The sequence below is a fragment of the Camelina sativa genome, chromosome 17 (genome assembly GCF_000633955.1).
Source record: "Camelina sativa cultivar DH55 chromosome 17, Cs, whole genome shotgun sequence".
Taxonomy (NCBI): domain Eukaryota; kingdom Viridiplantae; phylum Streptophyta; class Magnoliopsida; order Brassicales; family Brassicaceae; genus Camelina; species Camelina sativa.
Window position 1 is genome coordinate 17,238,861 of NC_025701.1, and position 12,506 is coordinate 17,251,366.

The following is a 12,506-nucleotide window of genomic DNA, read 5'->3' on the forward strand; positions in this document are numbered from 1 at the left end:
ACAACTTCCTCTTCTCATGGGGAACCTCGTACCTCCCTGTGTCCACGTCATCGCTTCTCCTCTCGACACAGCTCGTCTTCACTCTCATCTTGTCCGTGCTCATTGTGAAACAGAAGGTCACTTTCTCAAACCTTAACTGCGTTATTCTTTTGACGTTAAGCTCTGTTCTGTTGGCTCTCGGTTCGAGTAGCGATAAACCGGANAAAAACCACAATATATATACCTGAGTGAGTGTGTGTATGTGTTGTGGGAGACTGAACCATCAACGCTTTTTCAACACTTCTTCTTCTTCCTCCTCATTTCTCTCTTCCATGCAAAAACACAGTTTCAAATAAACTAAAGAAAAACAAAAAAAAATAGAGGTGATTAAGAAAAGATTATTAAAACACAAAGAGACAAAAATGAGTGATGGTCGAGTAAACGCGGATCAAGAACAAGAACAAAACCTGGTTAAACCAACGGGTAAGAGATCTCTCATTCTCCTCCTCACCACATACTTTTGTCTCTTCGTCGGCTCCATCGCCTCGAGCCTCCTCGCCAAATACTACTTCGTCCACGGTGGCTCGAGCCGATGGGTCTCCACGTGGGTTCAATCCGCTGGCTTCCCTCTCCTCCTCACCTTGATCTACTTCCCTCGCTACGTCTTCAAAACCACCACTCGGCGTCCTTTCACGCGCTTCACGCGCCGCCATCTCCTCTTCTCCGTGTTGATCGGGTTTTTTCTCGGTATCAACAACTTCCTCTTCTCATGGGGAACCTCGTACCTCCCTGTGTCCACGTCATCGCTTCTCCTCTCGACACAGCTCGTCTTCACTCTCATCTTGTCCGTGCTCATTGTGAAACAGAAGGTCACTTTCTCAAACCTTAACTGCGTTATTCTTTTGACGTTAAGCTCTGTTCTGTTGGCTCTCGGTTCGAGTAGCGATAAACCGGACGGTTTAACTAAATCCAAGTATTACATCGGGTTTGCATCCACGATCGGAGCCGGTTTACTCTTCGCTCTATACCTCCCAGTGACGGAGAAGCTTTACCGCAGCGTCTACTGCTACGCGATGGTCATGGAGTTGCAGCTGATGATGGAGCTCTCCGCGACGGTTTTCGCCACGATCGGTATGGCTTTCGACGGCGGGTTTAGAGAAATGGTTAACGAAGCTAACCATGTTTTCACTAAAGGACCCACGGTCTACTGGACGGTTGCGATTTTTGCCAACGTGGTAACGTGGCAGCTCTGTTTCGCAGCCACGTCAGGGATGGTTTACTTGACGTCAGGGATCACCGGAGGTATCTGCATGACGGCGTTGCTCGCGATGAATGTGATCGGAGGTGTTGTGGTTTACGGTGACAAGTTTGGTGGAGTCAAGATTGTGTCGACTGTGCTATGTATTTGGGGGTTCTCGAGTTACATCTACGGGATGTATACAAAGTCGAAAAAGGCGGAGTTGATGGAGAAGGAGAAGGGAGAATATTCCGGCGTAAAGACGTCGGAAGACGGCGGAGAGATGGAGGTGGAAATGGGTAATGTTAAAGATGACGTGGCGGCGGCGGATGATAGGGTTTGAAGATTATCTGTGTGATTGAGACGGCCGTTATGATTATTATTATTTAGGATGCCAACCAAAAAAAAAAAGCGAGTAGTAGTATCTTTTTCATGTTCTATCTTTTTCTCACCTTAATCTNCCCCTTAATCTTTTTTTTTTTTTTTTTTCTCTTTTGTTTTTAAGTAATGCATCTGCTTTTGTTTTTGTTTTTTTTAAGCTGTTTTGTATTTTCCTTTTCTGGTTATTTTCTTATGAATTATCATGTCAAGGACAAAACTAATTATGTGTACACTTTTGAAGTGTGGATTTGTTTTTTCCAGTTGTCGGTTGATAAAGTATTTGTATATTTCATCTATGGGTTTGATTGGTTGTATTAGATAGAGTAGTTTATTCCAGCTAATTTTTTTTTAATAAAAAAAAATTGACTATCACCAATACACAAATGAGAGAAAGGTTAAATGTACAAAAGAAAAATAGAAAAGGAAGAAAACTCTTAGGAAAATATTTGTTCAAAATTAATTAATTTTATTTTTCTTCTTATTACTCTTAATTATAGTTATACTTTTATGGTCTTATGAGTATTAAATATATAAATTAAAATAATGAATGAGAAAAATTATTAAACCAAAATTTATAGAGATTAAATCAGTTTGTTTCTATCAAATATTGTATATGATCCATTTCATCACATATCAAAATAAAGTATGCAAATCAAAAACTCAAGATATTACCAGAAAATATCTGCTGGAGCTAGGACTATCGGTAGTAAATACTCGTACCAAAGGTAGTTAAAGATTTATTCCCATCCTTGGTCTGTTTATCATATGAAGATATCTACAAATCCGTCAAGTTGGGCTGCTCATATCTGCTCTCATGGAAACGTAGGTCCTGTTCGGTCTTCAAATCATTAAAAAGAATCGTTGTTTTTATTAAAAAGTGTTGTTATTGTTAAAGGAATCAGATCTTCATCGTCGTTTGCTATATCACAGACACAATCACATCGACTGGTAAAGGAACAAACCAGTACTTGAAATTCCCAGAAGACATTCTCTAAGACATAATGGCCTCCTCTTTTTGTGACCAATTTATTTCTAGAGAAAAAAAAAAACAATTCTCGAATTGATGTTAGTAGTTAAATCAGCTATATTTTTTACAGTGAAAAAAATAGAAAAGCATTTATATTTTTAATATTAAACATAGACAAGTATATAATATGATACTCTAAAAGAATACCAATTTTCTATCCTACAATATATTCTTGAAAAAGTTGTTATAATAAATAGATTTTTATTTCAATTTACATGGAGAATTTCTATGGGAACTAATATTTAAACTATAATTATGTGAGAGTAGGATGAAAGCTATAAATGATAAACAAAACAAATAACAAATAAAATACATGTGACACCCCAATAACATACATTAGCATTATAAGAAATACTTTAAAACATACAAACAACAAAAAAGGAAAAAAAGTTGTCGTTTATGGGATACACAAACATACCGGAAAAAAAAAATGAAAGTGCTCACGATCTATAAGATTCCAATTAGACAAATATTAATGATGATCATGATGCTTAATTAGAGAGTGTTAAAAAAAATGAATGGGGAAAATAAAGAAGAGACATGCTTAATGGTGATGATGCAGCTTGGCATTAACTGGGTGTTGTTTACGAACATTGTCTCCTTAATGCTCCTTTAGTTTTTGTATTTTTCTTTGAGCACTTTAAAATGAAAAAGATTGTTTTTCTTATGGCTTCTGGCTCTTCACTTATATTCTAAACTCTAGTAAATTTCTTAGAGCCCACAAAATCCAAAATTTTGTTGCTTTTCATTTGATTCAACCAGAAATTATATCGAATTTGTGATCCAATGTAGGGTAATGTATGTTTCTGTGACGTGTTTTGAATACGACTCTACAAATGCAAACATATCATTATTCATCACAATNCATGGAAACGTAGGTCCTGTTCGGTCTTCAAATCATTAAAAAGAATCGTTGTTTTTATTAAAAAGTGTTGTTATTGTTAAAGGAATCAGATCTTCATCGTCGTTTGCTATATCACAGACACAATCACATCGACTGGTAAAGGAACAAACCAGTACTTGAAATTCCCAGAAGACATTCTCTAAGACATAATGGCCTCCTCTTTTTGTGACCAATTTATTTCTAGAGAAAAAAAAAAACAATTCTCGAATTGATGTTAGTAGTTAAATCAGCTATATTTTTTACAGTGAAAAAAATAGAAAAGCATTTATATTTTTAATATTAAACATAGACAAGTATATAATATGATACTCTAAAAGAATACCAATTTTCTATCCTACAATATATTCTTGAAAAAGTTGTTATAATAAATAGATTTTTATTTCAATTTACATGGAGAATTTCTATGGGAACTAATATTTAAACTATAATTATGTGAGAGTAGGATGAAAGCTATAAATGATAAACAAAACAAATAACAAATAAAATACATGTGACACCCCAATAACATACATTAGCATTATAAGAAATACTTTAAAACATACAAACAACAAAAAAGGAAAAAAAGTTGTCGTTTATGGGATACACAAACATACCGGAAAAAAAAAATGAAAGTGCTCACGATCTATAAGATTCCAATTAGACAAATATTAATGATGATCATGATGCTTAATTAGAGAGTGTTAAAAAAAATGAATGGGGAAAATAAAGAAGAGACATGCTTAATGGTGATGATGCAGCTTGGCATTAACTGGGTGTTGTTTACGAACATTGTCTCCTTAATGCTCCTTTAGTTTTTGTATTTTTCTTTGAGCACTTTAAAATGAAAAAGATTGTTTTTCTTATGGCTTCTGGCTCTTCACTTATATTCTAAACTCTAGTAAATTTCTTAGAGCCCACAAAATCCAAAATTTTGTTGCTTTTCATTTGATTCAACCAGAAATTATATCGAATTTGTGATCCAATGTAGGGTAATGTATGTTTCTGTGACGTGTTTTGAATACGACTCTACAAATGCAAACATATCATTATTCATCACAATTCCACATAAATAAAAATGATATAACCATTTAAAGAATGACTAATTCGGTCTATTAATATAATTCATATGAAAGAAACCCTATTGATAGATTACATACTTACTTGTATCATTTGTCAAGAATAAGTAAGAAGTTTTTTGTATATGTATAATCTATATGACTATATACGTACGAGAAAGCATGGAAACTCGTCGATCTAATATTTGGCGATTTAAAGATAGTTTAAATAAACTAGATGATATTCATAATGTTTTGTAATATAGATTATCTCTTTTGATCGACGGAATATTTTCAAAAGAGCTTAGAATACAGTGAATGGACTTTTGGGTGAATAAAAAAATGGAGGCATGATTAGCGAAAGTGCGTAGGTAATGACTAATGAATTACGCCATTAAGCAACAAACGAAAAAAAAGTTAAGGATTGGTTAACTTCTTGTATTAATAAGTACATGTTGATATATATATTCACAAAGTGTCCTTTGCTTCGATTTAAGTTTAGGAATTAGAAAGGGATAAACTCCAAAAATTATAGTAGAATTAGATCATTGATTTGAGCTGTAATAGGAGGTTCACACGTCAATTATTATAATTTATACCAATTGCACATCAATACTCTGACAGAGTTGGTACCTAAGGCTGTGCCTAAGAACCTAAATTGGATACAGAGACAGAGGCTATGGTCTGTTGTGCTTTTAAAAAAAAATATTTAAGATTACGTTTCCAAGATTTGGGGTTTGGATTGGTCTCATATACACTAGTATGTAGAGAGAGAGTATTAATTAATTCCGAGATTTAGAATAGTAAACCTTACAAAACCGTAGAATCGTTGTTTCATTTAAACGATAAAAAAAAAATAACATATAGAATGGCATGTGCTGAAATGACTATGAGAGAAAATAAACTTAACTAAAAACTGCGAAGTGGGACAATCTGTTTTATAATTTTCGTTAGTTTTACGGAGTTGTACGTAGGTCAATAAGTTACATCAAATTAGAACAAGCTTTACTGATTCTTGTTCACGTATTTATCATTGACTTTACTGTCGATGACTATCGGATTTTGTTTAGACAGATAAGCCAAACATTTTTTCGTAAATAAATTTTGTAGAGATGCTTAAAAAAGAGGACATGAATTTGAATTATATTATGTTTGGTAATATTTCGAACAAATGCTCTTACTATTTCTTTTTGTTTTAGTCGACGAAGTGATAGTTAACTACTAACTCCTTAGTCTACTCAAAAGTATATGAAGTGATGATCACTAACTACTGCGACCACTCGGCCACAATTGTATCTTGATAATCTCTTAACCTAATCAAAAATAAAAGCTTAGGTATGTCATATGTGTCGAACAGCTAAACGCGTCTTTTTTCTCTTCCCCACTGTGTTCGCCCTAGCCGTCACCCAAGAGATCAATTTTCCGTTTGCCCTCTCCGGTGACCAGTGCTCCTCGCCGTAGCTGTGAGAGGGCCCCTGTTGCTCTATAGTTCGTTTGTTTTGCTTCCGTTGGTGTCGCCTTGGCTAGATCTGGTGGTTCGATGGTGTGATTAGTGTGCTCAGCAATTGAGATGGTCTTCACAGTGAGGTTAGCTCGACAGTCTTAGAGCATCAGTTCGTCCTCCCCCGGCGGTTTCAGAAGAAGCTTCTGTTGCCTTTGTCAGATCCGGTGTTCAACTGATCTCTTAGGTGAAGTTTCTCGTTGCTGTGGCCATGGGTTCTTGTTGTCTCCTGTTTGAGTAAGCTGATTTTCGTCCTTCTCCTGCCCTGTTTAGCTAGGGTTAGGTGTTTAGTTTTGTTTGCAGTCTTGTTTGAACCTTCGTTTGGAGAATCTTATTGGAGGATTCATGGTCTGATTTGTGATTGTGTTGAGGAAGCGGTTAGAGCAGTCATCTCTGGGAGGGTTTCTGATTACAAGTAAAGTTAATGATGCCGGATCTTAGATCAACGGTTGGTTTGAAGAATAATTGCCATTGGGGTTTGCTTGTTCCTGTCTCAGTTCTTGTTGCTGGTCTTGTGCTTCTTTTATTTTTAAGCCGCAAGTTTGGATTGGTTTGTTAGCTCAAGCCTTTGCTTTTTCTCCCAGTCCTTGTCTCCATGTTTCAGCTTGTGGTTCCTTTTAGGCTCGGCTCCTTTCTTAGCCGAAGTTTCGTGCTTAGTGGTTGGTTGGTAGTCTTCAAAGCTTACAGCGAATTCTTGTCCTTGGTGTTAGCGGCGTGTGTTAACTTTGAGAAGTTGTGCTTGGCTCCTTGTCCCTGCCTTCATGATCTGTTTAGATATGATCGCCTTTTGTAGGATTCTAGTTAGACGTAATGAGACGTATCAGTCGTCGTCGTTGCATCTGGGAGTTTGTTTGAGTCTCTATGAACTTCTATGAGTACTCTATGCTTGCCGGGTTATGATGTCCTTGGTTCTCGAGAGAATGGTTCTCAACATGATAGGAGGAAGTAGATGTTATCTACGGATTGGCCGTGGGCGGCCGTGATAAATCGCTTGCACAGGTTTTTCAGAAGAAGAAGTTTCTCTGCTACTTTGGTTCTACCACATTTAAGGTTGTTGCCTGGTTATCTCTGCTTATAGCTTAAGGAGTTGTCCTCTTTCGATTTGGTTTTGATATTATCTGTTTGTATTTCTAGTTCAGTTTATTGTCTCCCTTTGATAGGGATTAGTTTCCGGGGAATTTCTTTTCCTTCGGCAGTTGACTCTAAGGACTTCTAGTTGTCCGCCGGCTTAAGTGACCCTTTTTTAGACGTTTGTAATCCATTATAGGTTCCAAAACAAGTTATAATAAAATTTCAGATGACAAAAAAAAAAAAAAAAAGTATGCCATATGTGTAGACTTTATTGCTACACCTCAAATCTAGTCCAATTAATTTTAATTTGTTGATATTTTTTATTAGTGTTTACACTACACAATATACTAGGGGGTATCCACAACACAATATATACAACCTGTCGTCCTGCCCACAATATGTCTTAAATCATCTCTAAACTTAAATGTTTAGAAATGTTTAGATGCTATTGCTACATCTCAATTCTAGTCCAATTAAGTTTTTGTCTCTTGTTAAAAACAAGTCTAAAAAGAGAGTTCGTACCGCAGAACAAAAGAAGGCACGCAAAAGACGACTTCAGTCATCCATAATCACATTAGAATACGAAATATACAATAAACGTTTTTAGTGAATAGTTTTATAATTGTGTCCGAAACTATAAGTTGTATTAAGCCCTTTAGGCAAAATAACTAAAGTAAAACAAAGATATACTAAGGGTCCGAATGGTAACCGCAGATTTAGTAATGCGGGACAAAAAATTTGTTAGTGCGGTACGGTTCAACTGCGGTACGTGCGGGACAAATATATTTGCGGGACAAGTGCGGTTAATGCAAAATAAGCGGTATAAAATAATGTTTGATTGGTGAAAAACTATTTGTAGTGCGGATTTCATATTATTTTATTAACAACTAGTATAATTATATATAATAAATAAAATATTATAAATAAACATCATAAGCAAATAGTATATCATAAACAAAAATTGTTTTTTGTTGTTAATAAAATAGTAATTTCATCTATTATTTATTCTTAAGAATTTTTATAAGTATAAATTTGTTTTTCTAACTTTTTTTCAAAATATTTAAACTAATTTTTTCTTAAAACTAATGATTTTATCATATGTGAAAATAATGAAGTAAATTATTTCTTCAATAAATATACATCTAAAAGGTAAATAATTTATAAACTTGTAACAATTTAGCTTAAAACATGTTTATTATTTTCATTAATCATAAATTAAGTAAATAGAACAAATAAATAAATATTTACTATACCAAGTGCGTTTTTTAAACAATCCGCATGGTAATTGGTATACATGTAAATAAAAGCGGTCCATGACTTAATTAAACTGTTTTGAAAAACGCATATGTCTTATCTTCACTATTTGGTAAAAACGCAAATCACTTAAAGAAATGTTGATTGGTAAACCATATGCGGTTTTCATTTTTTTGTGTCAATTCCGCTTTTGATTGTGTCACCACTCACACCCTAAGTATAAAGTACCCTTAGGAGTTAGGACCGTAGCCAATTAACTTCGAACTCTAAAGCAAAATATGCCGCCTTTCTTTCTAACTTACATCTAATTTCAACTTAAAAAATGTTATTAAAAGTGGATATTCGTAATCTTCATCACAATTTAGGATAATGACACAAATAATTAGACCCACAAATATATGCTTCTAATGATGAAATGATTATGTGGAAGACATACGAAGGTTTTCACTTTTCACCAACTAAACTCTTCACTAATCCCTCACCCCCACATATCTTGTCTAATATTTTTATTAGACTACTACTAGCATCAAAGTCCAACTTTTGTGTCTTCGTTTCCCTTTCATCTTTTTAATTGTATACGATTAAGAAAAACTAAAGTTGAGTTAACTATTTACAAAGAATACAACCTTAAGTATATTTGAACTAGTGTACATGAAAGTATCTTGAATTTGGATGATCGAATTATTTTCCAAAAATAGATAAGAGTTGCTATAATATTGATCTAATAGCAATTCCAGTTAATAATGTTTACATACATATATCAGTTGATAAATTAATATCTTCTTTTCTCTAACTTAAGTTGATAAATAAATCTTGTAAGCATTGATTATGGTGATGGAAGTTTACATGCATGGCTTCATGATATACATCCTTTTTGTTTATTGTGGCGCATCACGGTGCGAGTTGATTTTTGTTGTTCAAAGTCTGCTTTAGTACTGTAGTTAACAACTCTTAATCAAAGTCATTACATTTATACCAAATATTAACAACCAAGTTTTAAAAAAACATCTCATGACATTATTTTTCTGTAAGGTTATATCAGATCTGAATTTATGTAATGGGTCATAAGCCCATTAAAGTACAAATATGGCTCAATGCAGCCCTTCCTACAATTTCCAACATTTTGAATCTTAGCTATTAAATATACATCCAATGTGGTTCAGAGAGATAAAAGCAAATCAAAAACACATAAACCATAAAGGATTACAAACTATAGGGTTACCATACAAAGAGTAATTAACGAGAGAGGGAGAGAGATCGAGTGATAAAAGACTTTGAAACAATGTATATAGTTTCACTCGGTAACTTGACTGAGATGCGGCACATAACCAGTGAATGGACAAAGGAACCCCATGCACATTATTGGATCTTTCATGTTCTTCTCCATGATCCTTAGATTAACCATAACATCCGGCTAAGGTTTTAATCCAAACAAAAAACAAAAAAAAAGGTCTCATTAGATGGTCAGAAAAACCAACCAAATACAGAAATATTTATGGAATTCGTCTCAAACTTACTTGTAGCTTTTGATATTTTGAAGTGAATACGTTAGTGAAAGTAAGGACAAAAGGGCCAGGTGAAACAGGACATGCCGTTATATCACAAAGGGAGTAAGTAGGTCTGAAGTATCGACCCCTTAAGTAGAGATCTACACTAACTCCACTAGGGATTGCAATCTCTGTTTACACCAAGATATTTGATCAAGATCAGAGATTATAACATGGTAAAGTTTAGGGCCAAATACTTGGTTATTAAGATCAATATCAACTTCAAATTAAAGTGCGAGAATCATGAAAAAAAGAAGGGAATTACTTACTTGTATAGCCGGTTATTGTAAAGTTAGCATTACGGATACGATAAACCGGGTATGGAGAGATGTCCACAGCAGTGGGTATAGCGGGATACTGATGCTGAGCTAGAAACAATACATATCTTGAGAAACTATATTTGTAACACGATACTATATATATGATCTAACAAATTTCTGATTTGAATTGCTTCATGAATAATAATATATAAAGTTAGTTGTTATCGTCAATTAACGAAACTTCAAACCGGAAAAATCAAAACTAAAATGATGCGAACACCTTACTATATATGATTAAGTCTTCTTTTAACTTTTTTTTTTCAAATAAAAGTAGTTTACAAACAATAAAATAGATACTTACTGTCGCAGTTTCCGAAGAACCTGGTTTTGTTACCCAAAGCGGGTAAGAGAAAGAGTGACACGAGGAGAAGAAGAAGCAGCAAAGGCTTGGCTTGAGATATCGCCATAGAATTAGCTCGTCGATCTTCCCTAAAGAAGTTTATTTGATTTTCTTTTGTAGTACGTGTTATTTTTAGATATGTATATGCCTACTATTTTATATATAGTCTTTAGATAGGTGTTCAAATTAGTGAAGATAACACATATACTACAATATTAGTGAAGAGAGATATTTTAATTTTTCTTTTTGTATACGTGTGCTTACACACATATATTTTAATTTATAGTCGTTAGGTTGTAAGATTTGCCAAATTAATTAGTTCATCGGTTCAAAGTAAATATCTCCCACGTTATACGCGCGAAACTTAAAATAAAAAAAAAATAAAAAAAAAAGAACTTCAAAATATCTTCAGTAGAGATCGATGTATGTTATGGCCGGTACTTCTACTACGTGTTGTGCTTCTGTTTGGTGTTCTGTAATTTTATTTTTTTGATTATACTACTACGTGTCATGCTTCAAAATTCAATGCATGCCGACTATATTTTGCTGTCGATAGAGTGATTATACGATTTAACAGACCCAAAAATAAGAAAAATTAAACATTTTCACCGGAAAAAACAAGACTATATATTTTCATGAATTCGGCTCGAATAAGATAGTAATTTCGTCGATTTGGTAGATATATACTTATATAGTAATTATTTAGAGAATATGTATTGGATACCACAATTTAGATGGATAATAAAGAAAATACCATATTGTCTACAGGACATGTTTATTCAACAGGAGGAATTTACGCCACTCTCCTTCAGTCCCCTACCTATAAGCCCCTGCTGTCGGCTTCCACCACTTCCTGCCCATTTGTTGAGGGCTCGACTGTAAATTCCCCTACCCCAAAAATTGGTAATTACCTTGTTTTTCTGATATTGTGGTATCTCCTTCATTTTTCTCCAACATTGTGGCATCCACCAATATTACCCAATTATTTATTAGATTATTGGCATCAAACTCCAACTTTTTTGTTTTTTGTTTTCCTTCCACTTCATCTTCTTATATACTAGATTTTAACTCGCGGTACACCGCGGGACAATTTTTTAACTAAAATTTTTAATTTTTATTTATTTTTTATTTATTATTATTTTTTATATATATATTGTATACTTGTATTTTGAAAGTTACTTCTAGGATTTCACCCGTATACCACAGAAAATGATTTATTTTTTACAGTCGTAATTAAATCAACTTTATTTACTATTTTTAGATTCAACCCGTTAATACATATACAGTAAAATATTAGATTAGTTACAGGAAAAAAAATCCTAAATTATCATATAAATTACATGATTATCATGCTCACATATTACTCTATTAAATCATTACAAAGTGCATAGAGCATTTAATAGTTACTTTGGAATCAATTAAACAATTATCATTCAACAAAAACTATGAACAACTTCGCCAAACTCATCTCTTTATTCTCTCCTCCTCCAACATATTTTCCTCATCTATGGCCTCAACATAGGCCCCTTTAATTTACTCCCAATTGTTTGAAAAAATATACAAATGGATCAAAGCAAAATTCTGGGGTGTACCAAAAACTGAAAAGCTTGGTAAGTACAAAAAGATAGTATATATATAAAAGAGAAAGGTACTCTAGCTTGGTAAGTGCAAAAGGATAGTATATATTAGGATTCTCATGTATGTCATATGGTAGTATGAATCTGAACTCACCAGAAATAAATATAGAATATAAAAAAATAAAATTAAACATTTAACAAATTTTGGAAATAAAACTATAAAATCGAATCACCTATATGTTATTATTAAAAACAGATACAAATATATTTGCCAACCCCATGAATATTCCTAACAATGCTATCGAACTAAACATGCATTAAAAATTGTAAAGTC

General features: G+C 33.6%; 2 protein-coding genes across 2 annotated transcripts; one reads left to right on the forward strand and one right to left on the reverse strand.

Moving 5' to 3' along the window:
• On the forward strand, positions 233–1,670 carry LOC104757474 (probable purine permease 4). Its single transcript, XM_010480221.2, has one exon. It carries the CDS (start codon positions 402–404, stop codon positions 1,557–1,559), a length of 1,158 nt encoding a protein of 385 aa, XP_010478523.1. The 5' UTR covers positions 233–401; the 3' UTR covers positions 1,560–1,670.
• Positions 9,683–10,686, reverse strand: LOC104759571. The gene is made up of 4 exons (XM_010482479.2): positions 10,557–10,686; positions 10,205–10,303; positions 9,906–10,066; positions 9,683–9,802 (listed from the first exon to the last, which is right to left on the reverse strand). Exons 1-4 carry the CDS (start codon positions 10,660–10,662, stop codon positions 9,683–9,685), a joined length of 486 nt encoding a protein of 161 aa, XP_010480781.1. The 5' UTR covers positions 10,663–10,686.

Bases quoted from the DNA above. Each gene is read 5' to 3' on its own strand.
- LOC104757474 (XM_010480221.2), top strand. From the start codon at position 402: ATGAGTGATGGTCGAGTAAACGCGGATCAAGAACAAGAACAAAACCTG.
- LOC104759571 (XM_010482479.2), bottom strand. From the start codon at position 10,662: ATGGCGATATCTCAAGCCAAGCCTTTGCTGCTTCTTCTTCTCCTCGTG. The intron at 10,304-10,556 runs GTAAGTATCTAT...TATTGTTTCTAG, and splicing joins GTTCTTCGGAAACTGCGACA to CTCAGCATCAGTATCCCGCT. The intron at 9,803-9,905 runs GTAAGTTTGAGA...TTAAAACCTTAG, and splicing joins CAAAATATCAAAAGCTACAA to CCGGATGTTATGGTTAATCT.